Source organism: Neocloeon triangulifer, unplaced genomic scaffold, assembly GCF_031216515.1.
Source record: "Neocloeon triangulifer isolate White Clay Creek 2 clone unplaced genomic scaffold, ASM3121651v1 ptg000009l, whole genome shotgun sequence".
NCBI classification, from domain to species: domain Eukaryota; kingdom Metazoa; phylum Arthropoda; class Insecta; order Ephemeroptera; family Baetidae; genus Neocloeon; species Neocloeon triangulifer.
In genome coordinates this window covers 440,420-466,554 of record NW_026775551.1, presented here as the reverse complement: position 1 = coordinate 466,554, position 26,135 = coordinate 440,420, and the positions used below count along the sequence as shown (strand labels likewise).

The 26,135-nt window shown below is 38.0% G+C and overlaps 2 protein-coding genes and 1 long non-coding RNA gene across 4 annotated transcripts in view; 2 read left to right on the top strand and 1 right to left on the bottom strand.

Annotated features, from left to right (window-relative positions):
• The window catches only part of LOC132195066 (voltage-dependent calcium channel gamma-5 subunit-like), a 203,657-nt gene that overhangs the window by 135,558 nt on the left and 41,964 nt on the right, over positions 1–26,135 (bottom strand). The window lies entirely within an intron of this gene.
• LOC132195069 (uncharacterized) lies at positions 3,847–6,842 on the top strand. Its single transcript, XM_059616798.1, has 8 exons — positions 3,847–3,977; positions 4,127–4,438; positions 4,580–4,751; positions 4,807–4,829; positions 4,922–4,957; positions 5,694–5,814; positions 5,905–6,008; positions 6,069–6,842. The coding sequence occupies exons 2-8, from the start codon at positions 4,367–4,369 to the stop codon at positions 6,126–6,128; spliced, it is 588 nt and encodes a 195-aa protein (XP_059472781.1). The 5' UTR covers positions 3,847–3,977; positions 4,127–4,366; the 3' UTR covers positions 6,129–6,842.
• LOC132195072 (uncharacterized) overlaps positions 13,561–26,135 on the top strand; it is a 31,783-nt gene continuing 19,208 nt past the window's right edge. The window contains exon 1 of the long non-coding RNA XR_009441611.1: positions 13,561–13,655. This is a non-coding gene — a long non-coding RNA (uncharacterized LOC132195072). The remainder of the gene's footprint in view (positions 13,656–26,135) is intronic.

Here is a 26,135-nt window from a genome sequence, read left to right as displayed (position 1 = left end):
AAAAAAAAATACAATCAACAGGAACTTATAATGTTTGTCGACAGTGTGAAAATTTATCTACTAGGGTGAAAAGAATTTCAATTGCAAAAAGACGAATCGCCTTTATTTATCAGAAATTTACTTGTCAGAAAATAATCTTTGGCGATGATGTGTACATTTCTTATCAAAATTCATTGCTCATTGTCAGAGATAGTATTTTTTATCGGTCAGAAATTCAAAAGTAAAGAAAATGAAAGGTCAGAATTTAATATTATTTTTTTTTATAATCATAGTTTTAAGGTTTTTAAGTGGACGTAAAATTATAAATTTTTTATAAGCAAATATGCTAAGCAACATATGTCTCACATGGAATGTTTCTCGTTTCTCGCTTATCATTCAGTAAATAGAAATATTAATTAATCATACTGAATTTAACTTAATTTTTAAGGACAAACTAAACCTTATTTTATTTCTCAACCGTTTCACTCGTTTCACTTAATTCTTCAGATGTTAAATATTTACTTGTAGAGTTTTCTGATGAATTTTATTCTGGAAAATGAATAATTTTGCTTGCGTTCTGATAAACAATTTCTGACCAATTATTTTTCAATAAATGAAAAAAAAATTTCGGATAAATGTGATAAATGAGGGGTTCTAAACAAGACTGCTGATAATATATGTTGAAAACTGAGTAAATTTTGGTGTTTTTTAAGGTGACTATGCCATTGGAAATAGAGAAAGATCGCCAACATATGTCTAAACACAAAAATGGCAATTGAAACTGATGATCAATAAAATTTTTTTATTGATTTTATTAAAAAATTGACTTATTTTGAAATTTGATTTTTTTTTATCTAGTGTGTTTAATTAAATGAATTTTTGGAATTTTTATTTAAAATCCAGAGATAGCAACGCTCATAAAATAATATAATAAGTAGAACATGAGCAACAGCAACCCGCCTAACAGCGATGTAAGGCGGCGTTGCATACATTTTAGGAGGCTGCGTCATTTCTACCTTGTTTTTTTAATATGCCACCGGGGGAGGAGAGTAAAATATAAATATATAAAAAAAAGAAATTATCTGCGAGAGAGATAACGCGCGGCGGCAGCTGGGAAAAATATTCCCAGGACGCGAGAGCAGGTAGCGACAATGAAAAATGAGCGCGGATGCATTTCGCCGCCGCCACCAGAGATAAAAACAAAACAGAAACAAATGTTGTGCAATTTATTCGGAACGCCGGCGTTCTTATCGATACATCAAAGTCCCGCCCATAAATACATGGCGGATTATTGCCGTTCGTGAAAAGCAGATAAGCTCGCCCATCATACACTCTTTTGATGCATCTCTCTCTTTTTCTCGCTCTGGGCGGTTTGTTTTATTGCATGCAAATGGCACTCGGCAGTGACCTGGTGCTCACCTAGCTCGTAATCGGCAGCCGCTCCACGTTTCTCCACTCGCACAGATGGATTATTTTTCCACCACACACATGTCGAGCGTGGGAAATCGGATAACAGAGAGTGCACCACACCTGCGACTCTGCCTGCGCTCCAAGCAAAGGAAAGTCAATTTGAAACCAAAATGTAAATAAATTTTTCCATTTTTTGAAAAGAGGCATGATTTAAAGTTATTTTTGCATGCTCAACTCAGCTCAGCTCTAACATTTTTTTTTATTATTGTTCTTTATTGACTTATGAGACGTCGCCACGATGTAATTACTCACCGCGACGCGCCCCATTTGCAACATAGTACAAAAGAAGAAAACTGAAGAGAAAAAAACAATATTACATTGAATTCATATACGGGAAAAACTCTTTTCTGTCATAAAATTTGTGAACATTAGTTTCTTCTAAGGAGGCTGAAGTAATTTTACTTTGATATTGTTGTTTTATTTGTCCACATTCTTATAAATAATGCATTGTTTACTATTTACATTCGTTGAAAACAATTTATTAAAAATAAAAAAAAGAATTGTTGGAAAAAGCGGCACCACCACTAGCAATAATTTTTTTAAAACTTCCGAGTTCTCAGAAGAGAAATGTTAGGATATGGAAATTTAATGTTCGATTTTGATCAGCAAGTTTTTTTTTAAACAGTATAAGAAATGTAAATTTAACAATTTTGAGGAAAATATCATTCTAATTTAAAATTGGGAAAACGAAAAATATCCAATCTGAAGATCAACATTCCTTAGACTATAATTTTTACCATTCATTAAAAAATCGCGGGGGAAAACTTCAAGCCAAAATTTATCTATAATCACGTTAAAATTATGTAATATTCCAATCTGAACATTGGAAATGCTTAAAAAATTTTCAAAATTTGCTTATTCGTATCTAATAAAAACATACCAAAGCTAAATTAATTCATTTGCAATCCAAGTGGTGCCGTGCCGGATGCTCTATTCAAACTAAATTCATTTAGGTAAAGGCGCGCTTTGAACACTCGATCCAACAAAGGAGAGGAAAAAGTCGAGCTTGAGCAATAATTAAAGCTGCAGCTTTTGATATGTACATGTGCTGGTGCCCGATAATGAGGCGTGTCACCCGAGCCTTCGGATTTAATTAAACGACGGCGCTCGCTCGCTCACCCGCTCTGCCGCTTTTTGCTGATTAGCATACACCGAGCAAAGTTCCCAACCAAATCCGGCTTTCTTCTTTTTTGCCCAAAGCCGTGCACAAATATCTGGAATAATGTTGGCGTGCGCCCTATTTACGGCATTAGTTTGCAGCACGCGTGACTGAGAGCGGAGAGGAGCGGTAATCCAATCAAACGCGGCCTCTCTCTCACACAATAACAGCGCCCCTGAGCCACTTTCCGAACGGCTTATGCTCGCAGTGAGCAACTCTCGAGACTTCTTCTCGGACGCAGAAGAAAGTAGGAAAGAATTCGGCGCGAGAGCACTCGCCCAAATTGTGTCTGCAGCCGGCGAATATCTGAGTGCTCGTCGATTCGCAAGATTACAAAAGCAGCCGGGCAGGCGTTATTTTCCATTCCGAAGATTCCGTCTGCTAGTCGCGTCCGCCGCTTTGGTTTTACAACAAGCTAACCCGGCTGGCGACGAGATGAAATTGGCTAATTGGAATCCAGTTGCTGCCCTACTCAGGACGTTGGAACTAAATTAAAGGGAAAATCTCAGTTGGAGAAAAATATTTCAAAGAATGTTTGCATGTTTTTAGATAATCAATCGTTTTGGAACAACGAATTCCTTTCTTGGTTAAATTGCTAAATTCCCTTTTATGTGAATGAAGGTTTAAAAATAATGCAGAAGTAATTTTTTTCATGATTGGGGCTTGAACATCTTGATTTAATTGAGTCGTTTATTTTTTTTTTAAAGGAAAAAGAAATGTGCAATATTTCTGCTGCGGGCTGCAACCATATTTCATGAGACTTGAAATTAATTAATTTTGCAACAAAAACTGTAGGAAAAAGATCATTTTCAAATTTTGTTACAAATTTACTCTAAAAATATTTTGACGCAAAATTTTGACTGAATTTTAAATCACCTTCCAGCATTTGATACGAGCAGCAAAATAAGTCCTTTCAATTTTTTAAGGTGCCGTATTCACTTTGAAGTTTTAAATTTCAATATGTTACGCTCGAAATCATAAAGCGCTAAAGAGTCATTACACAGTATCAAGTAGCTCGCTTAACACCCGCGAATGCGCAATTCCTCCACCATCCGCGAGAATTTCGCGGCAGCGCGTTTTGCCGCTACACGCGTCGTTTCAAAGGTGAAATTCCTCTTTGTAAAAGCGGTCTTTCTCTCTAGCACAGGTGAAACTCTTGTTAGTTAGCTCTGTAGCAGGAAATGACGCCGCACGGAAGTGGAAAAGCGGCCGCTCTCACAATCATTCCGGTCGGCGCAATTTAGTTAGAATCGATGCAGCACCAAACCGAATCCAGCTCCGTGTCCAAAATTTTCGGATTCAGTTAAGCAAAACGAGGTGGCTTGTGCCAATTGCAATAATTTTTATTTTCCTCCTCAAATATAGGCCAGTATGTGATTTTCTAACTAAATTTGAAACTTTTAAAAATAAAAATTTCCACACAAGAGTTCCATTGCATTTTGATAGGGTCTAAAGCGCAATTCACTTGCTTTAAACTTTGAATCTTGCTATTCGATAATTGAATTTTGTTGTTGGAAGGAGATAAAAGCTGGAATAATTAATTCGAGACAAACATTTGCATTGTGCGATAGAGTGCGTCGCAAATATTTCGGTTGAAGAGCGAGCGGTTGTTTGAGGGAACTTTCACAGAGTCGATCAGCGTTGGCAACTCGAGTTCCAACTTAACTTTTGGTACATACTTTTGTTCATACGTACATACATTTTTCTCTAGACGCAGTGCAACTATGAGCTTATATAATTCTCGTTTGTTCTGCACACATGTTTATTCTTTTCGCAGCAACCGCAAACGACTACGACGTTTCAACCGTGTGCGCCCAGGAAAACTTTCAGGTTCGAGAAATATCAAGCAAACAAAAATTCCATTTCTTTCGTGGATTAGGCCTGCGATTGAAATATTAATGGTCCTATTGGGGATCAAAAGATATAAATCAATCAAAAAAGGCAATGAGCCGCAAGTGTCGTTTTCAGCAGCAGCTGTCTTTGTGCTGCAACAAGCAGCGCGAGTCGTTTATCGCGGCCGAAGAGGCGGCAAAATGCAACCCGAAGAAGAACGCCTGCCTCAACAGCGTCCTCGACGAGTACGTGCTGCACAAGTTCCAGTCGGTGAACAAAAATCTCATCAACATGAAATACTTCTACACCAGTGAGTCCTTCCTTCTTGACCTCCACTACAGTAAATAAGCATTCCGACTAAACAGAAACCAATCTGGGCCCGGCCATGGTAAGCAAAGCGCCCCGTTCTCGACCAACAACTCTTGATAATCCGCTCTCGCAAGTACTTTGACCTATTTGCTGATCGCGAAATATTTGCAGTGCTTCGTCGAGTGCATTTTCCGCAACGAGAAACTGGTAAATATCAGCTGTTCAAACTTTGTCCCTAAAAGATATTTGAATTACCATTTAAAACTTTTTCATTTTGGGAGTGCCAGTGGAGTTCTTTATTTACAAAAATATTATTATTATTATTGCAGCTTTATTGCATTATGGAATGTAATCACATGTAATATCTCCCGTGCGACCCACCCATTTACAATTTTGTCAAATGAAATACACAGCAGGGAAAAAAGAAATTTAACATATTTAGTTAATATATTTTTAATTTCCATATAAACAAATAATTCTCCTTGTCTTATGCTTTAAAGTTGAATAATTAACCGCAATTAGCCCCAAATTAAAATTGAACAAAAGAAACTTCGTTAAACTGAATTGAATTAATTCAGAAAAATTTTTGGAAATGAAGCGATCGGGCTTTTCCTCGTTGCAGAAAATTGTTTCTATTCAAAAACAAATGGCTCTACCAGTTTCGGTCACGGTCTGCGACCCTATTTCATGAGCAAACGCGCTGCTCGCTGACTAATACAATTCTTGTATTAGTCATTAGTTGATTCGTGGTGATTTGAATTTAAAATCGGCTTTTCCTCGATGGGTTAAAATTCGCAAATCACCATATTTATTTATTAAAATAAATCAAAATTATTATTAAAGGTGTAGCACGAGATCCTCTTACTTTTATTATCCTATTTTTTTTTAGTAATAGTTAATACCCTTATATCTCTCACATTCACATAATCAAATCTTGTCTTAGATTTATCAGAGGAAGTCGATCGACTACGATAAGGTGATGGACAAGTTGATCTTGGCCGTCAACTCGACGGAGCAGCAGCGGATGGAGCACATGATCAACGAGTGCCGGCTCAGCGTCAAGGGTAAGTGCAATACGTGAGAAATTTATTTGGGCAAAACATAATGTGTGGAAGTGGCCGATGAATATTCAACGGCGAATTAATTTCGCGCAGACTTGCCGATGAGTCCGATGACGACGGCCAAGGCTCCCAGAAGGCCTTGCCTCAACCGGCCGCTACTGCTGGTGCAGTGTTTGCGCAGCCAGTTCATGCTAGGCGTGAGTAGTGTAGGTTCGCGCGCATTAATCCGGCCCATTATGCCAGCGGCTTGATTACAGGAGTGCCCCCAGGATATGCTTGTTGATTTTGAGTTAATCCGATACTTGATCGTGACATAAAATTTATGCCGGGGTTAAATTTGATTGACGTGTATTGCAGCTGAATTGTGCAGACGGACCAAGGCTGCCATGAACAGGTGCGAGATTGTTAGGGTTTGGACGATAATGAGAGTCTATCAGAAGATTCAAACTCATTCCGACAAGAATAAATCAAAATAATATTAAATTATGCTTTAAAATTATGTGTTTTCTAATAAAATTTTAACATAAGGAAAGCTCACAATTTAAAATTTGGTTAGATTTAAAAAAAAAAATTATTTGCAACTTCATTGCAACAAATTAATTTAATAACTAGTATTTTGATTAAATTCAAAATTTCAACTCTGTAATTAAATACCGGCGTTTACTTCACTGTGATTTGATTAAGAGAGAGCAATATAATTACTATTTAAATTAAGCAAATTGTTTCATAAATTGAAACCTGCCCTCAAAGACTGTCCCTCGAGCAATTTTCCCTCCCGCTGCAAGGAGTAAATGTGGAAGAAATTCAAGATTGAAGATTTTAAAATGTTTGTGATATATCGTTCTTTTTCTCTCTCCATAGTGTGGGTTTACCACGGCTGCCGTGTCTCTTTTGATGTCGGGCGTTTAGCAGACATCTGCTAGTTGTAAACCCTTTCTTATCTTTTTCCCAATTTAAAATTTTTGTATTGACAAAGAAGACAAATAATAAAAAAGTAAATAATAATAATAATTCTCAGTGCTGATGATGTACCTGACCATACCTGACTCTGAATAAAGATGCTTTGGACAAATTAATTTTTAATTCAATAATTTCTTATTAATTATATTTCACTGCTAATATTCACTATTCAGCAAAAGGAGTAAACAAGTTCCAATTTCTTGTTCAAAGTTTTCTTGTGAGGAGAAGTGGCGTCAATTACCCGCGAAAACACACTTCTCATTATGCACACTCTCGGTCGGAAGCGATGGAGAAAGCAAGATGACATCGATTTTCAATAGAAAAAAAGCTCTTTTGCTGCTGCGAAAAATATCTGTTGGTGCCGAAATGGCGTGTCGCCTTCCGAACCATTGCCTTTGCAAAAGCAGCGAAAAGGTGCTGCAGAGGAGAGGTGCGAGTGAGAGCAATTTTCGAACCCACTTTGCGCGCGACCTGCCTCGCGAGCAAATTTACAAAAACATGCGTGTCGGAACATTCGCAACATTTCGAGCAGGTGGAACAAAGCTGCCGGGTGGGACAAAGATGGAAAATAAATTGCGAGCAGCGCAGAAGCAGGGTGGGTCGTAAATTAAAGTAATCTGGTGGAGCGACAAAAAGTTCTTTTCGGAGCGGCCGGAATAATTTGTATTTCAAATCTGCTAATACCTGCGAGGGTCTCCTAGCCGAGTCAAAACGAAAGGAAAAGCGCCCAGCTCTGCGTGCCGAGGCTCAAAGGGCCTCCACTTTATAATGAGCAAACCACAAACACGGCGCCGACCACTGCCTGAATTAAAACAATTTGCATAAACACAAATGCGCGCACGGAGCGAACATGAAGTCATCAGCAGCGGGCCGTGGCTCTTTCTCAAGCCGCCGCTTTCTGCAAAAAGCGGCCCCGTGTTTTGCAATTACGCCGGATTCAGTGCCTTTGTGCGCGCATACCAGAAAACACAATGCTAGACGCCGCCTAGACCTGCTGCAACCACTTTCTACTTCTGACATTTGAATTGCACTCCGGCAAAATATAAGGTTTTGCTTGAAACCGGCGGCCAGTGCTGCTTATTCTCACCGTACAAATTAAACAATAAGGAAAAAACTGCTTGTGACTTAAAGAAAATTATTATTCAAAGCTAAGTATTCCATTCCATTAACTCTATTGCTTTCTCTCTTTTGACCCAGTTGTAAATGGGTGAATTACGACGGGGAATTATATCTGTAATATCACACCATGATCCGCAATAAAAGTGATACAATAATAATTAATTTTTAATTTTTTTCAACTACATTTTAATTGATTTTAATAATACTCGTGGACCTTGTCTGATAATCATGAGCTTCGCTTGTTTTTTTTTTTTTAAAGTAATGCGGATGTTTACGGACAAATTTACAAGATTCAAGCAGATAAATGGAAAATACTGGAAGAAAATCAAATCGAGCGAAAAGCGGCCGCGCAGAACAAAGCGGCTCCGTGCTGCGCCATTAACGCACACCCGCGAGAGCGAAATTGTCACAATCTAAAATAGCACGCCAAAGTTGGAAATGCAGCACTACTAATTTAGACTGATTCAGAGTTAAAAAATTGTCACGACAGAAATCGGAAATTAAATCAGCCGCCAATTGAGCCTCGCGCACCAATGCATAAGTCGTTCGCGAAAAAACTAGCGACGACGAATCGTCCGCGTAATTCAAAAGCAATCCGACGGCTACGTGGAGCGGCATGTCACCGATAGAAAAGTCAAAACCAAATGGAGAAATAATTTCACCCTGAGTAGTCCCTCTTTCAAGCAAAAGCTCCTCTAAGTACACAAACTTCTCCAGCTTCCCATCCATGACACGCAATTTGACCGCCTGCGTCCGGCCGGTCAAGGCAGAACGCAGCCACTCCAACGCAACCCCTCGGACGTCCTGAAATTCAAATTTCCGAAGCAGAAGCGGCACGCAAATTGTTCCGAACGCGATTGAAAGGTCGTAAAATATTCCAAGCGCTTTTTGCTTTTTCTCCAGCTGCTCGTGCAATTTTACAATAAATTCAAAAAGAGCAGTCGCAGTGCACCTGCCCTTAATGAACCCGTGCTGCGAGCCCGGCAGTAAATTATTCGCCTCGTAAAATGAAAAGAGACAAAGCAAAATGGACTTTTCAAGTATCTTTGAAAAGGTTGGTAAACTGGATATGGGCCGATAATTATAATTCTTTACATCTAGCCGGTCACCTTTTTTGAACAGCGGAGTCACAATTGCTTTTTTCATTGATTTTTGAAAGATACCGTCGCGGAAAGAGGCATTAACAATATCCGACAGGGCCTATAAAGCAGATTACTTAGTATTTAATAATTTTTATATATTTTGGTTTGTTGGATTTTTGCAAAAGCTGTGATTGTGAAGCAAATAATATCTGTTAAAACCTTCAAACAGAACATGTGCATAATTGTACACTTGGGAGGTGTACACTAGTTGTGTATAATTACAAATTATATAATAATTATAATTATACATGCAAATAAAATATATGCAACCTTTTTACTTTTATTGGAATCTCTTTGATATTGACTATAAAAATAAAACCAAAATGATTTTTTATCCATTTCGGTATCCTATGATTTTTTTAAACCAAATGTACGTGGATATAGGCGATTTGAGCGTATTTTTAAAAGAGCATTTCAATTAATTTTTTCAACTAGAATCTTTTAAATTGTGTTCATATATTATGCTTATCAGAAGGATGCCACTCTGAATATCATAAAAGAAACTTGTAAATCATTACTATTTTATTACTTTCAAACAGTTAATATTTTAATACAAATTTCTGCAGATCATCTTTGTCCCTCTGGTTACAAACTCAAAGACAGACAGTTAAGCGTGAATAATTAAAAATTACGATCGTAACTGAGATTGCAGAATCAATAATAGAAGAGGGTCCCATACCATGGCGGTCCAGCCGGTGCGTCGGACGCAGAATTGGGCATGAATTAGCAACGTGCAATCAAGAGTTCGCGTTTTGACAAAGGCCTGCCCGCCGCCGGTCTATAATTATTGCGGCCACAGGTAAATGTTGCATGCGCTGCTGGGACACGCTGACCGACTAACCCCAGTTAATTACAAGCAACCTGAATAATTATGCCAATTGGCGCGGTCCAAGCCAATTTGCATCTTGTTCGAACCAAATTAGATGTTCTTTCAAATTCACACTAGATAAACCAACTTGCCTTTGTTTGGCATAATTAGAGATTTCATGATTTTTAAAGAGTTTGCTACATCTTTAATTTTAAATACATTAAAGATATGTTAAATTTAATTGTATTTCAATAAAAAAAATTATTTGATATAATGAGGAATAAATAAATAAATAAATAAATTTACGTCTTGCATTGAAAATGAGGCCAATTTGAGTAAAATTATTATTTTCTAAAAATGTAATTTCTATTCTCCTTATTAATTATTTCCATTTCAGTATTTTTTCACAAAATAATAACTCCATGTAAGATTTCCGCCCTCTAGCTTTTGCGATTTAATGTTTGCCAATAATGGAGAATAAACAAAGAATTTATTTTGCCAAGAAAAGAAGTTGTTCGGCGTTATTTGTTTGTGCGAGAGCAGTTAAAAATTGGGGCTGGCGCTCACTGGTAATGAGCAGAGCCTTTGAAGTGCCGCTGTGGAGAGAGGGCCAGGTACGCAAATAACGAATTCGCCGGCGCTCAAATTTTCGAGGGCATAATCGGCCTTTTGCAGAAAAATGTGAGAGGAGATAAAAAAGCCGCCACTTACGAATTCGGGGCCCGCAGAGCGCAAAAGCATAAATGAAATATTTTAATTAAAGTCGCTTTTTATTTTCAGGCTCTTTTGTTGATGTTGTTCCATCTTTGCAGCGCGAGTTTTTGGGAATTCCAAACACAAAGGCCGCGCGGGTGAAATTATATGCAAACGCAAACGCGCGCGAGCAGCGTGTTTTTGCATAAATTCGCAATCGCCGGGCGACGAGGGCGAGCGAGCCAACCCAGGCTTAATTATGCGGCCGTGTATTGTAATTTAATTCGGGCAGGGACGCTCCACCCTCTTATCAGATTAATTTAATTAGTCAAAATTCAGGACTACGCCTTTTGAATTACAGGGAAAATAATAATTTATCGACAAAAAATTTTAATTTAAAAAATAAAAAGCAAAATATAATTTTTCAATCATAAAATTGTAATAAAATTAATTTTTAAAGCCTTTGATAATTTTTTGGCAGTGATTTCATGCATTATCTAATCACTGCTTTTTAAAAATAATATCCCAAAAAGTATCGGTGCTTTTTTAATGAAATTCCCGTGGGTGCTCGCGAGTGGATGGTCGTCGCATTCAAAGCGGTCTGTTTCAATTTAGAATTTAGCCAAGCCGGTGCTGCCGTTTATAAATCATCGCTGGTACATCTCGCCAACTAGCTCTTTCGTGTAAATTTTTATGCGATTGGAAAGGCAATAGCCGATGTAAAATTGAAAAAAAAAGATCACCTGTAGAGTTTTGGCTGCGAGAGCGAATTTCTGCAGCGCAAATAAAAGCCAAATCAGTTGCTCCTAATCTGGCCGCCGCCGTGCGCGCACCAAAAATTATTTCCCTCCCTTGGCTGAGAGCAGAGAGAGATTTTTCCGCCGCTAATGGAATGTGAAACTGGTTGCCGGCGAGTCATTTGCTTATCCAGCCGCCGAACGCAATCAATAATTTCCTTCCTGCCGCGCAAAAAGAGAGCTTTTTCAACGCGTCAAATGGATATGGAAGAACTCGTGCAAATTTTTGTATCACTTTCTCAATAGTCAGTCTCCAGTGTGGCAAAAAACTTCTCAAGATGATGAACATTGAATTGATAAACTCTTTGAAAAAATTATTTTGAAAAAAGGTTTTAACCTTTTTTCAAGCTGACAAAAAGTTCTTACAATAAGAAAAATATATATTTTGTTTTATTTAATTTGTCCAGTTTTGCCATTGTTTCCATTCAATTGTTGATAATTGAAAACAATTGATTTCAAAAAGGAAGAAAAATAATTTTAGAACAAAATGCCACCATCACTATAAATGAAAAGTTTTTTCATATTTAAGTCCATTTAATCTATTTCAAAAATAGAAGGAGCGTTTCCGAGTGAATTTGAAGGGCGATTGGACGATTTTGGACTAGACAGAACCTGTGTATGATTTTTATGCATGTTTGAGAGGGTGCCAAGGGGTGTCCACACACAAATTTTCAGACCTCTAAAAAGGGGCGTTACCCAAAATTTCGGGACTTGAAAAATGGGCAAAAATTATTTTGGATTTGCTATAACTTTGGAACGGATAAAGTTATATTGACGTTCTCAACTGTTCCTGACGTAACTTTTTACGCTGAACAACTTTGCTGTTGACACCAAAGTTGTATTGTTAAGGGAAATGTCACTTTCAGGTGACCTCTGACCAAAATGTCAAATTTTGACAGGGAACGCCCCCTTCGATTTTTTTCCAGGTATAGGAAAAAATGTAGCCCATGAAATTTTACATCACATATGTCAAAATTAGAACAAGGTTATTTTTTGTTTTCGAGTAATTAATCGTTGAATAAGAAAAAACGCGTCCGAAGAGGGTCGAAAATTTAGAGGTAAATTAAAGAATTAACAGAAACATAACTAAATCAAGTCAGCAATGTTCCATTGTATCATAAATATTCAAGTAAGGCAAAAGCAACATATCGATTCAACTTCGATTTTTGAAATAACCTCAAAATTTTCGACCCTCCTCGGACGCGTTTTTTCTTATTCAACGATTAATTACTCGAAAACAAAAAATAACCTTGTTCTAATTTTGACATATGTGATGTAAAATTTCATAGGCTACATTTTTTCCTATACCTGGAAAAAAATCGAAGGGGGCGTTCCCTGTCAAAATTTGACATTTTGGTCAGAGGTCACCTGAAAGTGACATTTCCCTTAACAATACAACTTTGGTGTCAACAGCAAAGTTGTTCAGCGTAAAACGTTACGTCAGAAACAGTTGAGAACGTCAATATAACTTTATCCGTTCCAAAGTTATAGCAAATCCAAAATAATTTTTGCCCATTTTTCAAGTCCCGAAATTTTGGGTAACGCCCCTTTTTAGAGGTCTGAAAATTTGTGTGTGGACACCCCTGGGCACCCTCTCAAGCATGTATAAAAATCATACACAGGTTCTGCCTAGTCCAAAATCGTCCAATCGCCCTTCAAATTCACTCGGAAACGCTCGAAGTATTTAAATTTTTAAGAGATTCCTCTTTCAAAATTCAAACCTTTTTTTAATTTAATTTATCGGAATAGACATTAAATAAGTACTTTTTACTGCATTAAAAAAATTCCAACCAACAAGGAGCCCAAAATTGTGATGTTTTAAAGCTACATTTTCTTTGCAAATGCCAGTCTCGACCAACGTGAATCTCGTTTCCTGAGCATGAGGATTTTTGATATAAAATTGTGCTTCCATAGCTGCGCGCGGCCCGGCTTTTCAGAAGTTCCAATTACATTGGAGAGCAGCGGCCGGGATGGCAGCAGAAAAGGGTGAGTGTGTGGACATAATATACCTGATGCCTCAGTGCAAATACAATTAGCCTCGAGAGGCCGCCGCCGCTGAAATGTAATTGCCTTTGCTCTGCTGGCAATTGTCATACTCTGAGACTTTATAGGCGCTGCTGACTCGCTCTTGGTTATCTCGCTCGCAATAATGCTTATGCACACTGTTTCGGCCAATAAATAGCGCCATCGACCCACTTCGCCGCCACCGCACTCTATTGCTGCCTCCGAATTATTCTCAACCTGTTTGGAGCAAACGCTTCGATCGCAAGTAGTGCAGTAGATTCAGCTTGACCCCGCGGCTCAAGTCCAATCTGGCAACCAAATGTAAGTGAACAATGCAGAATTATTGCAAAAATTGCAAACTCTATTGATAATTTTTAAATTGTTTAGCGTAAATATTTAAATTTGCAATTTATTTTGTTTAAATCTCTTTGGTTTTTATAAAAAAATCACAAAGAGGAATTTTGGAAATTATTTTTATGGTTCAGCCCAATCTTAAATCATCTTTAGTCTTCTGAGAATTCAAAACCCAAAGAAACCACTTGAAACGGGGAATAATTAAATTAGTCTTGGTAATTCGAATTCAAAGTCGACTTTTCCTTGATTTTGTGAGTTATTTATTTTTTAAGAAAAACAATATCCTGCTCTGCATATTTCGGCTGCAGCCATAATTCATGAGCTGTGAAATAATTTTTGACAAAATTTAGTACAAAATTCTATCTTTAAATTTTTTAGCAATTTACCCAAAACAATTTTCAACACAATTTGACAATTGAATTTAAACTTTTTTTAAATTAAATTGTCAAATTTGTATTAGAAAATTGTTCTGTGTAAATTTGTAGTTTAAAAAATAAGTTTCCAAGAAATATTGTTAATTTGAAAGAAAACTGTTTTGAAAATTTGATTCTTTTTCACAGCTCGTGAATTATGGCTGCAGCCAAAAAATGTAGAGCAGGGTATTGTTTTTCTTATTAAAAAATTTACAAAACCCACCGAGGAAAAGCCGATTTTAAATTAAAAAAAAAAACACGATTTAACCCTCAATTGTGTAATTCTTTTACATGTTGAGTCTTCGTTTAGTTTTTGTTGCTTTAAATATCTATGAACTTTGATTTAAAATAAGAATTGCGAGTAAATTTATACTGTGTAAAAATGCACTAAGTTGACTAAATAAGCGCCATATAATTTATTTTTTTAATTTTTTTATTTTTCCAAAATGTTCTATTGTAGAAGATTACTAAAAAAAAATATAGGTTTAGAATGTTGAAATTTACATTTTTAATGACATAATCTAAAAATCTGCTTTACTTATCATAATGACCTGTTGTAAAGGCAAATTGGAGATCTTCTATATATGTCTAATGCAATAAAGTTTGATCTAATCTAATCTAATGTAACCAGGAAACATTTCATTTCCATTGATTATTAAAATGATATTGAATAGGAGAACCAAATAAGAAAAAAACGCAAATTGCTCTGCTAATTTACATTGAAATTGCTACCCTTTGATATGCCGTTGAGGCAAAAACGCGTAATTTTCCTGGAAACTATAAAAAAAATTGTTAATAACGAGGGAATTGGCCAAAAATTGCTTTTTAATGAATTCCCTGGTGCATTGGACAGGCAGTGAGTCAGTCGTCTTTGGCCGTAATGCGGCTTTGTGTTGCTGCAAGTAGGTCGACGCGGTATTATATGAGAGAATAAATAAAAAAGTAAAGAATGAATAGCGATGCAAAGTGCATTTCGCAGCACTTTGGAATGCTAATCCGTCTCTCCGGTGCATTCGATCGTATCCGAAAAGTACGTGTTATTATACACCATCAGCAGGATGGAAATGCCACTGACAACTGAGGGAGTGCATCCAGTGCAGTGCGGCTTAATAGCTGTGCGAGGCATTTGCATTTTGCCATAATTCACGAAGTTGGTTTCTTTCGCACAAATTAATAAAAATTCCTAATGGAATTTTACAATAGCGGGTGCATGTTCCTCTTTAAAACCCCATTTGGCACGCCGAGAGTGTCGGTGTAAATTTTAATAATGCATCGATTGCGCGCCGTGCGCAGAAACCCGCCCAACGGTGCCATTTTTAGCCAGCACTTGCACTGACCGCACGATTTCCGGCCTTTAGGGAATTTTCACGCTAAACCCAGGTCATTTTTGGCACTTTTTAATGCGAATCTGAAAATTATTTTCACGTTTAAAAAAAAATCATTCGGCACAAAAAAAGCTGCAATTAACAATTACTAACCATAAGACGCACGCTGTATGAGACAAAACACCACACAATGAAGTACAATCAAATATAATTTTTATGCTAAGGAATATTATAATTGTTATAAACAATGTGATTACATCAGAATAAAAGTTATAACTTGAAATCTAAAAGAAAATTGTTGGTTCAAGACGAAGTTATTTTATAAAATAACTGCGTCTTGAACCAACAATTTTCGCACGGGATTTTGACATTAAAAATGGGAATTAATTTGTTTTTGATTTCAAATCAGCCTTTCTTCGACGGATTTTTTTGCTTCCTTTATTGTTTTATAGAAAAATATTATCCTGCACAACATAATTTATTTTACTCCAATGCTTTTAATTTTTTAAAAATTGTAGAAAATTATTTGTGTATATACGAATTCTTGTCGAAATAATTTCAATTATTGATTGACATTATTGAATGGAGAGTAAATAGAAACGGTAATTAATAAACGACTCAAAACACCCTTCAAGGAAAAACCGTGTCAATGTTCAACAAAATTAAAAAAAAAATGTATTTATGCAACTTAAAAAAAATAGCAAAAATTTTCTAATAAATTAAATACATACAATTTCAAGAGTATATAAAATTGATGAACAAAATCTCATGGAAAAGCGACCAGTTTTTTAACTTGAACGGCGACAGCATTTATTTTTTCAACTTTCCTTGGACTGTGATGTGCCTGCCCTTTTCCGTTAATAATAAGAAACGTTCCCCTGTCCTCAAAAATTAGGGAACTGGCGTGACAGGGGGTCGATTGCTTGGCGTTGCACAATTGACGGCAAATTGAAATTTCCGAGCAGCTTTTCCGAGTCCATTAAGAGCATCTGCAGAGAAGCCACTCGAAGTAATTATCATCCGGCAGGTCGGTCTATCCTCAGAGGAGGGCCCAGGGGACCGGACAAATTAATTCCCTTTGATGGGCAGCTCGTCGGAAATGCGAGTCACGTCGTTGTTAATGCACACGCGTGACAAGATCGCCGGCGAATTAGCACCAACAGGGGTCAGCCCCCGATACAGATGCAAATTCCATTAGTGCTAATTGTCCTCGGCGAGAAGCCGCTGCGCGAAAATCAATCGCGTCTCGGTCTTCCTATTCGCGTCGTCTCCATTAAAACGGGGTGGATGGTAAAAAAAAAACCAATCGACGGATTTGTGTGCAATCGCGTGCAGGCAGAGAAAGCTAGAGTGAGAGAGAGTCTTGTCTTTCCTCTCTTTATTTCCGACGAGGAGAAAAAAACGAGAGAGAGGATAAAAGTCGTTGCTATTTTCCTTGTTGTCAAGGGGCGGCAACGAGAGGAATTCGCTCGAGACGAAATTACTTCTGCCGGAATTTTTCTTTCACGCCTCAGATTTCACAATTCGCACTCTCTTCGGTGTAAATCTCAGTTGAGCTCATTGCTACAGTTCGAAAATTATAAAAGATGGATTTGGATGCTTGGCAAAGATGAGTATTTATAGATTTCGAGGAAAAAATTAATCACAATTGATTTGCATGAATTGGCTGACTAGGCGTTTAGTTATATTGAAAAAATGTTGCTGCACAGACATAAAATGTATGAAGTTCGCAAATCAACAACACAAATTAAATGGAGTAAATCATTCAATACATTTTATTGTAGAAAAAATCATTTTGATTATGTGTCAATAAATGGGAAATTCTTGCGCTCAGTTTTGAAATTTTTGTAATATTTTTTTCTTTTTAAAATTTCAAAAAATTTGAAAATAAAATTACTAGCATACTATTATTTAAATGAATTAAAATCCTTCTTAAATTAAAATTAAAAAAATAATAATAATTACTTTGTTGCTGAAATATCACATAAAATGTTAAAGAAATTATAAAAATAAAGTCTAATAATTCCTCCTTTTTATTTTTGAATTTTTTCATCCCTTTTTTAAAGAATATTTATTTCACTTAAAAATTCATTAAATCGTGCAGGGAACACATCAATTCAGCGTTAAAATTGTTTAAAAAAAGCTCATTCAAATACTTCCAGTAGTTATGCGATATGAAGGTAAAATTTTAATAAAAATTTATTTATCAAATTTATTTTTTATCTATGGTATTTTACCGTATTTTATGTTTTCCCATTAATGACACATTTATTGCCATATATGAAATGATTTTTCTTTTGCAACAAAAATCATGAGCTATAAATTCTTTCTTGCTTTAATTTTATTTTTATACGCAAAGAAGTACTCAAAAATTAACTAATATAATTATATTATATAAATAAATTTTTTTTATTCTGAAAAATGCTTTTAAAATGGAATCCAACATCTGAATTGCAAAACTTTGAGTTCCTTTTGGATTAACGGTTTTTGAGCTGCCCTTGTTAAAATCTGACAAAAAAGCTGGCGTGGAAAATTATGGTCGGAGGTCGAATTCAGAGACGTGCTGGGGGATGACACACGCGCGATTTGTGTCGCACGCGTCGGGGGAGGCCTGACAATCGGGCCGGACGCGAATTTATTTGGCTCCGTGATTGACATTTAGTGTCTCTAGGCCGATCTCTAGCTCTCGCTCGGCCGAGTGCGTCGTAATAAAAAGAGGAGAGGCCCAATAATTCGAGCAGGTAGACCCGAGACAAATTCGACCGGACCAAAATAAGCACACGCTCTCCCGATTGATTTGCCCGGCCTATAAAATGAAGCGAATCGATAAATTTTCTCACTGCGCCGAGATCGAGAGCGCGTAATTTTACTCACTGCAGTTTGATTCGCTCAACGACGATCCTTCCAAAGTGCTACTTATGCGGCGAGCGCGGTACTTACCTGAAACAGAGACGTTAAAAAGAGTCAGACACATTCGATTTTAGTGCAACGGCAAACGTTTGGCAGAAACGACTGCCAATCAAAGGGAATTGGGCAGGCAATCCACTCGCTTTCAATTCGGCTTTCTTAAAATGAAGTCGTTGAAGCAAGTTAATGGCCAGCGTTTTGTTATTCATTTAAAAGATAAAACGTGATCTGAATTCGGATTGGGAACAAAACGGAGCTTCCCATTGGAATCCGTTGGTGGTGAAAATGTAAGAAATAAAAGTTAATAATAATTACAGCCTTTCACTAATTCTCATAACTGTAACCTTTGTTAAATTAACCTAAAATTTTCTTTTATAAATAAAATAATAATTTTTAAGAGCTAACGCGGTTTTACTGAAACTGTGCGAGGAAAATTTGGCTTTAAAGAAGGACCAAAATATTTTGACTTTTAATTAAGGAATTTATTTTAAACGACACAAAAATTGTACGTTTTTGTGTCGCGAAATTCTCAAAAACTCACTAACAAACTAAGCATTTGAAGATAATAACTTTTGTTCACATTTAACCATATTTTTAACAAATTATTTGGAGATCACAATCAATAAAAAAAAAAATCATTATTCTTTTAACTTATTAAACAACATTTTTCGATCAATTAAAAAGACTAAAACTTCAATAAAATGAACAAAATTATTAGATAAACTGAAAAGATGTTTTCCAAAGAAATCAACAAGGCTTGAGATATTATGAGTGTATTAATTACAGTCGGTAAAAATTAATTTAGCTGATTAATATTTTCTTATAATAAATTACGTCATCAAAGTGACTTTTGATCAAAACGAAAGGGTGAAAAGTGCGGGAATGTGAGCGCGTGTCATGAAATTTTTCTCCGGCACTTGAGTGGAAGATTCGTGCTGTCGGTCGCAGGCGCGCCGGCACACTCGAGAAGCATCTGGCAAGCTTGTTTTCCGTGGCGCGAGATGAAGAGTGTCCGGCGCAGCTCAGTTTTTATTTCGCCCGCGCTCATCAAGCGGCAAGCCAACGGCGTTTTGAGCGAAAACATCTCGCGAGAGGCGGCTGCTCAAAAAAAGCATTAGTATTCCGGCGGGCGGCCGAGCCGTACAAGTGGCAGTTCTATGGGGAAATCAACCCTTGCTTGCCTAGGAGGTGCGCCTGTGAGAGAAAGAGAAGCACGCGCATCCAGCAATATTATTACATGTGTGGCGGCGACGGCGGAAGGTTTTCAATTTGTTGGCGACACGTGAGCCAGAACAACAACTATAACGCACTTTCACCCCCCTGAATTATTTATCTGGCCATTTCCGAAGACACATTTTCGGTGGCTGCAAAAGGCGCCCCCGATCGAATCCTCGCACCCCGGCGCCAGCTTCGCCCCGCCTACACAAGAGGGATAATTGAATTTCGTGCAGCAAAACAAACAAAGCGAGATGCACCCAAATCATTCCCCAGTTCGATTTGAGTGACAAAACTCAATTTTATATCGCATTTTGTCTTTAGATTATTTTTGGCCTTGTAAAGCAGTTTATTTCAGTACAATTCAGGTATTTTTTTCGTTCAGATTATGATGAAGTCTAAATTTTAAATAATTTTTACCTCTAGCCATTTAGCTTTGAACCAGGAGTTCATTGGAATATTCCCGCCTAATGAATTTGGTCCTGATTGCAAAATCACGAAATTCAGTAAAAAAAAACAGCGAACGTATGTACATAAATTTATTTTTAATATTTGGAGATACAAAAAAATATTCGTAAAATCCGATTTTATCAATTTATTTTATATTTAATATTTGACCCAGAAAAGATTATGTAAAATCCGATTATATTGCTTATTTATTTGATCGCGAATTTGAAGTTATTCATAAAAATTTTCAACGATTCTTAAGTTCTTGAGATTAATTTTAATCAAATTTAATCAAGTTTTATAACGGTTTTACTGAATCTCAACGAGCGCCTCTATTTCAGTTAAGCGTTCTTTAGTGGAATATTTTAGTGCTCTTTCTGACGAGGATTAATGTCTTTGCCGTTTATCCAAAGCAGAGTGCATTTTGCACTTATTTTTTACGACAACGACTCACCCCTCGCTTGAAAACGAGCATATTTACGCAAAATGCATCTTTGAGCCCTCTTAAGAGTTCAGATCTCAAGCTGGTGCCCATATATCTTTTTACCAAAGAACCATTCAACTGCCGGATTTCCTTCCCACTCTTGAAAAATTCTTGGAAAGCTGAAAATTTGTGTTCAATTCAAATATTTCAAATAAAGCCACAAAAAGAACTGTATAAATTAACTTTTCGTTACAATTTTTTTTTCCTGGCATTGAATGCAGCATAGAATTACATTTTTAAAGTAGAAACATATATTCTGTCTTTAGAGTTGCATTGCAAATAATAGCTAATTAGTCTAATTTAATTTGAATGAAAACCCCACTAAGCCTTCCCTCCTTTGCCAATTAATAGAACGTCTTTTCAGAATAATAATTTGTATTCACAGTTTTACAATTTTTATTCACGGCCCATTTCAAAATCCTCACGTGGGATTTGAATCGCATCTTTGAATGCAGTTAGTCCGCATTGAATAAACGAGCCGAGTGCCGCAGGAGAAAATTGGCTCCATCACGACTGCTGCTCAAAGCCGTCATTCCACACGTGTGTGTACCTAACGTGCAGCAAAACCATATGTGTGTGTGTGTAGGTGTACATTGAAACGAATTACATATTGGAATAACACGGCAGCCTGATCGGTATGCAACCGGCACGACCGCCGACGGCTCTTATCGCGCGCATTGGAAAAATGGCAAACAGGCGGACCGACCGAAATAAAAATGCAACGACCGCACCATAAATGTCTTCATAAAAGAAACTTTTCCGTCCGATGGAAATTCATTTTGGAGCGAAATTATTTCCTTGTTTTCTGCCGTGATGAAGGAGAGGCCAAAAAAGAATCAATCAACGCGCTGCTTTTTGCAGCAAATAAAAGTGTACGGAAAAAAGATAGACGTGGGGGAGTAATTCAATAATAATAATATGACAAGCAAGCGTGGATGACGTGAACAAATAATCTCGACCGCAGCAGATGATTTTTCCCAACAGCTGAGAGAGAGAGAGAGAGAAAGCGGCGCCCAGATGGATTGGTCTGGCGGCTTTTTATTGACACACCGTGATTGGCAAAACATCAATCTCGAATTAAGGTCGGCAGAGAGCTAAAGTAATATTTGATTTGCTAGGAGGAAATAATTCCGATCTGCTGAACTCTGAGATGAGAGCCGGGATCGCAAATCAGCGCCCGAATTAGGGATTTTGAGGAAAATGTAATTGGATTCTCTATTTAGCTTCTAGATATCCTGATGGAAAATTTAAAGATAAAATTGTCAAAGATTGAGCAATAAAATCGAAAAAAAAGCTTAATTCACATACATACTAAAAAACAACCTCGACGTGATTTCATTTTGCAACTATTGATTTTTTGTGATATATTAAAAAAGCAAAGGCATTAACACTAATTTTCTCTCTTAATCAAACTTCCAAAAAAACTCAAGCAAATTTAATCTCTCAATCAGATATGCACTTACAGAAAAGATTTGGAAATGCAACTTTCGAAGCCGATTATTTCATAACTTTACACACTACACATTTTTGAAAGTATCCATGCTTCTATGTATTTTCAATTTTAGCTCATTGCGATCCTGATCAGTTGATATACTCTTTAAATTTTGCATAGATCCAAAATCTAAATTAATTGTCTGTGGAAAATTCACAAATTAATAATAAAATTTTTATTTTTCCATCCTTTACGGCATAAAAAATGCCGGGTCGTCAAAGGTGAATTGCTGGCGCTCTCTGTTTGTTCCACGTAGTTCAAATCATGGACATTCACAGAAGATGACATCGGCGTGAAGCGACCTTCTCAGAACAAATTTGAGTGGAACGCTTTTCAATCTGCCTGATCTCTCTCGTGCTCTTATTTACAGCACAAAGCGTTTGAAGTCAAAAGTCAATTTGACGCGAGTTTCGACTTCTTCGGAGTCACTTGAGCAGATTCCCGACTAGCAGCAAGAGACAAATGCAAATCAACCCGTTGCTGAAAGGGGTCTCTTTTGTATCGGCAACTCCGATCGACTGACTGCCTGCGATAATTTTCTCCCTCTCGTCCTCGAGGGCTGCTGCTGCTCTTAACCCTGGGTAAACAACGACCCGCTTAGTAATTTTGCTTCGCAGATCCGCTTGCGATCGCATCCTTGGCAAACAAGTGACGTTTGATTCCATCAGAGAGACAAGAGAGAGAAACGATCAAGCAGCTCTTTGACAAATTCGAAAACTTGGGCAAGATCAAGTTGTCAGCTCAGCCAAGTTGATTGTAAGTCAATACAAGTTAAGTTTGTCCCGCATCAAACTCAGGAAATGCACCCAGTAGCGTTTTCCTATTTTAAGTTTGATTTGCCAAAATGCCAAATTTGTGCAATATTTAAGCCCTACCCTAGTCAATTAAATTTCAGGATAAATTATTTGCTGAATTTTGATGGAATTCTTCCATTTTTTTCTTTCTTAAAAAAAAAAATGTTAAATAATTCTTTTTAAGCTAAATTTGTGAAGCAAAATAAATATTACATTTAAATGCAAAAAGAAGAACTTCAAATAAATTGAAAAAATTCAAAAATGTTTTTTGAGTCTGTTTTCAGTACGACGCACTTTTTGCAAGGCGTTTTCACCTTTGAAAAAAGTAAACGTTAGCGAAGAAGAAGCACTTGCTCTCGGCCAAGTTACGTAGCATTAATTAAAACGCTAACAGCTCGAAAGCATTTTTTAGCCACGCGCGCTTTGATGTGCAAAATGTACCGTGAAATGGAATGAAAAAAGCGGCGCTCATTAGAGAAAGGATTTGCCTTCGGACGCGGAAAGCGAATCTCTTAACACGCCCGCCACTTTTTGCGCCCATTTTTTCGCATTATTATGATAATGCGTGCAGCTTTTGCGAAAATGAAAATATCGTCAGCGCGGTCGGACGGACGTCAAAGCATCGTTCGTTTTTTTTCACTTTTATTTCAGCACAGGGGCGACCGGCAGCTAAACTCTCATCCGTTTTTATATTTGCCCATAAACATCAGCCGACCACTTTTATGTATTTGAAAGCTTTTTAACGCACTGCTCTTTGAAGCACCGCGCCGTGAAAAATTTCGGCTCGCTCTTTCACATGGCGGAAAACAGTTATTGGCCCACCCGCCCGCTCGCTCGCGGCTTCAAACTTTGCGCTAAACGCACCTATCGCCCCGTGCGGCTGCTAAAGTGTGAGAAACATGCGAGCCCTTTCTCTCTCTTTCTCTCTATTGCGGCGCAAACTTTGCGTTAAAAAGCCGAGGTATGAAATATACGGCTTGTCGGACGAAAAACTTTGTTAAATGTATTCAGCAAGGTGCGCAGCGCGGCAGCAGGCGGATCGAAAGAAAATTTAATTTCGACCACCAACCGCTCCACGATTGCCAATTTTTATGCAAGATTCGTTATGAAAAGAGTTAGCGGAGAAAAGACGGCGTCTCTCTCTTTTCCATTTTTGCCGGCGAATTGGCCGTTTCTTGCTTTAAATTAAACTTTGGAATTGCTCGTAAGTTGAATGAAAGTTGAGAATCCGCACCTGTATCGGGTGAAAATTGTTTTACATTATAAAAAAAGGGAGATTCGCAGTTTACTTGATCAAAAATTATAGACTGATTTTCCTGATTTATTAAAAAATCACGTAAAGATCAGTGAGATTAATTATGTTTAATAATAATTGAATTAAAAAGTTTGCAAAGCGAGATATTATTTAAACGAAATTTATAATTAACATTTTCTGAAAATCATTCTCTTAAGATATGGACGTGTAAAATTTGTTTGGTACTTACTTTTGATAAGAAATTAAGTTTTTTGAGTGAGAAAGCTTCTATCGCTGATCGGAGTGTGTATATAAGGAGTCCTTCTTGCCCTGTGAGTGAAGGTGGCCAAAATCTTCCGTTGATTAGGTCAATATTGGACGATGAAAAGTTCAATGGCGGCGACACCGCGAAAACAACATCAACAAAGACGCTTTGTCGGAAAAACAGGTCACCGCACCCCGCAAGAGCCTCGTTTCATCGGCATATACTCTGATGATTGGGTCCTACAAACACTCAGGTCACTACAACTGGAGGTAGCCGCCTTGAAGGCTGTCATTTCGATGTCTCCGGTAAAAAACAGTGAGTTGACCTTGGATACAACGCCCGGTCGAGTGGAAGACGCAAGGAAGCAATTTGTCCTGAAACAAAACGAGCAGACGGAGTGGACAGTCCACGAGAAGGACGCCCTGACGTATTACAAAAAGGTTCAGTTCGGAGAGCGGAAGTGGTGGTCAACGGCAGCAAAATGTGAGTTTGAATTTCGAAATGAAAACATTACCAATGCTGCTGAGGATGTCATCTGTCACCTGGTTGGTGGCGACCTGGTTAACTCACGAGGAGCAGCGCTTGCCCTGGCTAATAAATTTGGACACCCAGGACGAGTAGGCGTAACTCTTGAAGTTGGAGATATTCGAATTCAACAGGTGGAAAATAAAGAAATTTGGCATCTGGTCTCCAAACCATGGGCAAAACAAACTAAATTTAGTAACCCTGGTGCATTCTACCTGAACCACCTGCGTGCCCTGATCGCCCTGAAGGACCGTGTCAAGGAGAGAGGCCTGAAGGAAATTGCCATCACCCCTCTGGGCAATAATTGTAATTGTAATAGGATTACGTGGGAGTTTGCCGAGACCAAGTTGATGGAAATTTTCGCTGACCTTGAGGTGAAGTTTGTTGTGTATTGCTTACGTCCTAAATTTGCAGGTGTTGGCGGAGTTGTAGCTGAGGGCGCACAGTTAAAAACAGCCCATAGGAGACGGGAGAGTAGGACTGGGTGCCTTACAGTTGCAACGGGTTTTGCCAGTGGGGGTTGCCCACAGCAGCCCCCAACTTCTCATCACCCCCCTGGCAAGCCAGCACCAAAAAGGTATGAGCAGTATACAAGTCTTGGAACTAGCAACTCATTCTCGCCCTTGGCACAAAATAAAATTGCGACTGATGTTGAGCGAGAGAAGGAACGTGATTATGCTGAGAAGTATGTCGCAACCATGAGATGTGAGGAGACCAAAGAGGGAAACAGCAGAAGGCTATCACCAAATGACCGACTGACCAGAGACCTAGAGAAGAAGGAGGAGAGAATTGCGGCAGAAGGACGGACGAAGGACGAGGAAGTTAACTTGTCAAAGAGTTTGTCTGGTGGGGGTGGCAAGTCCCAACCACCCTCGCCCAATGCGGAGCACTCTCAGGAGCCCCCTCAGACAAACCTCTTGCCAGAGGTAAATTCTAAAGTCCTCTGTGAGGCAAACTCCTCAAACTTTATATTGCACGCCCCCGCCGAGTTTGTTACGCCAACCCTTGTTGAGACGCAAAGCGAGATGACTTTGAGCCAGAAGGAAGATCCAGATGGAGAAACCAGGAAGGATGAGCACCATAAGGACGAGGAACATCAAGGTGGCATTAATGGGCTTGGCAGTGCCATAAAAGCTGCCCATGATACTGTCGCCCCAGCGGGTGGCTCTGCAAGGGCGACTGAGAGGGTCTGTGCGGCGGCAGGGACACTAGCCTCGATTCTAACCCTTGCACCCATCCCAGCGGTAGCGAAAAAAGGTGATATTGTTGCATTCGAGCGGTGGTTCTTCATTCGAGCGGTGGTTCTTGGCATTCGAGCAGTTGCTTTTTGATACGCGCACAGCAGC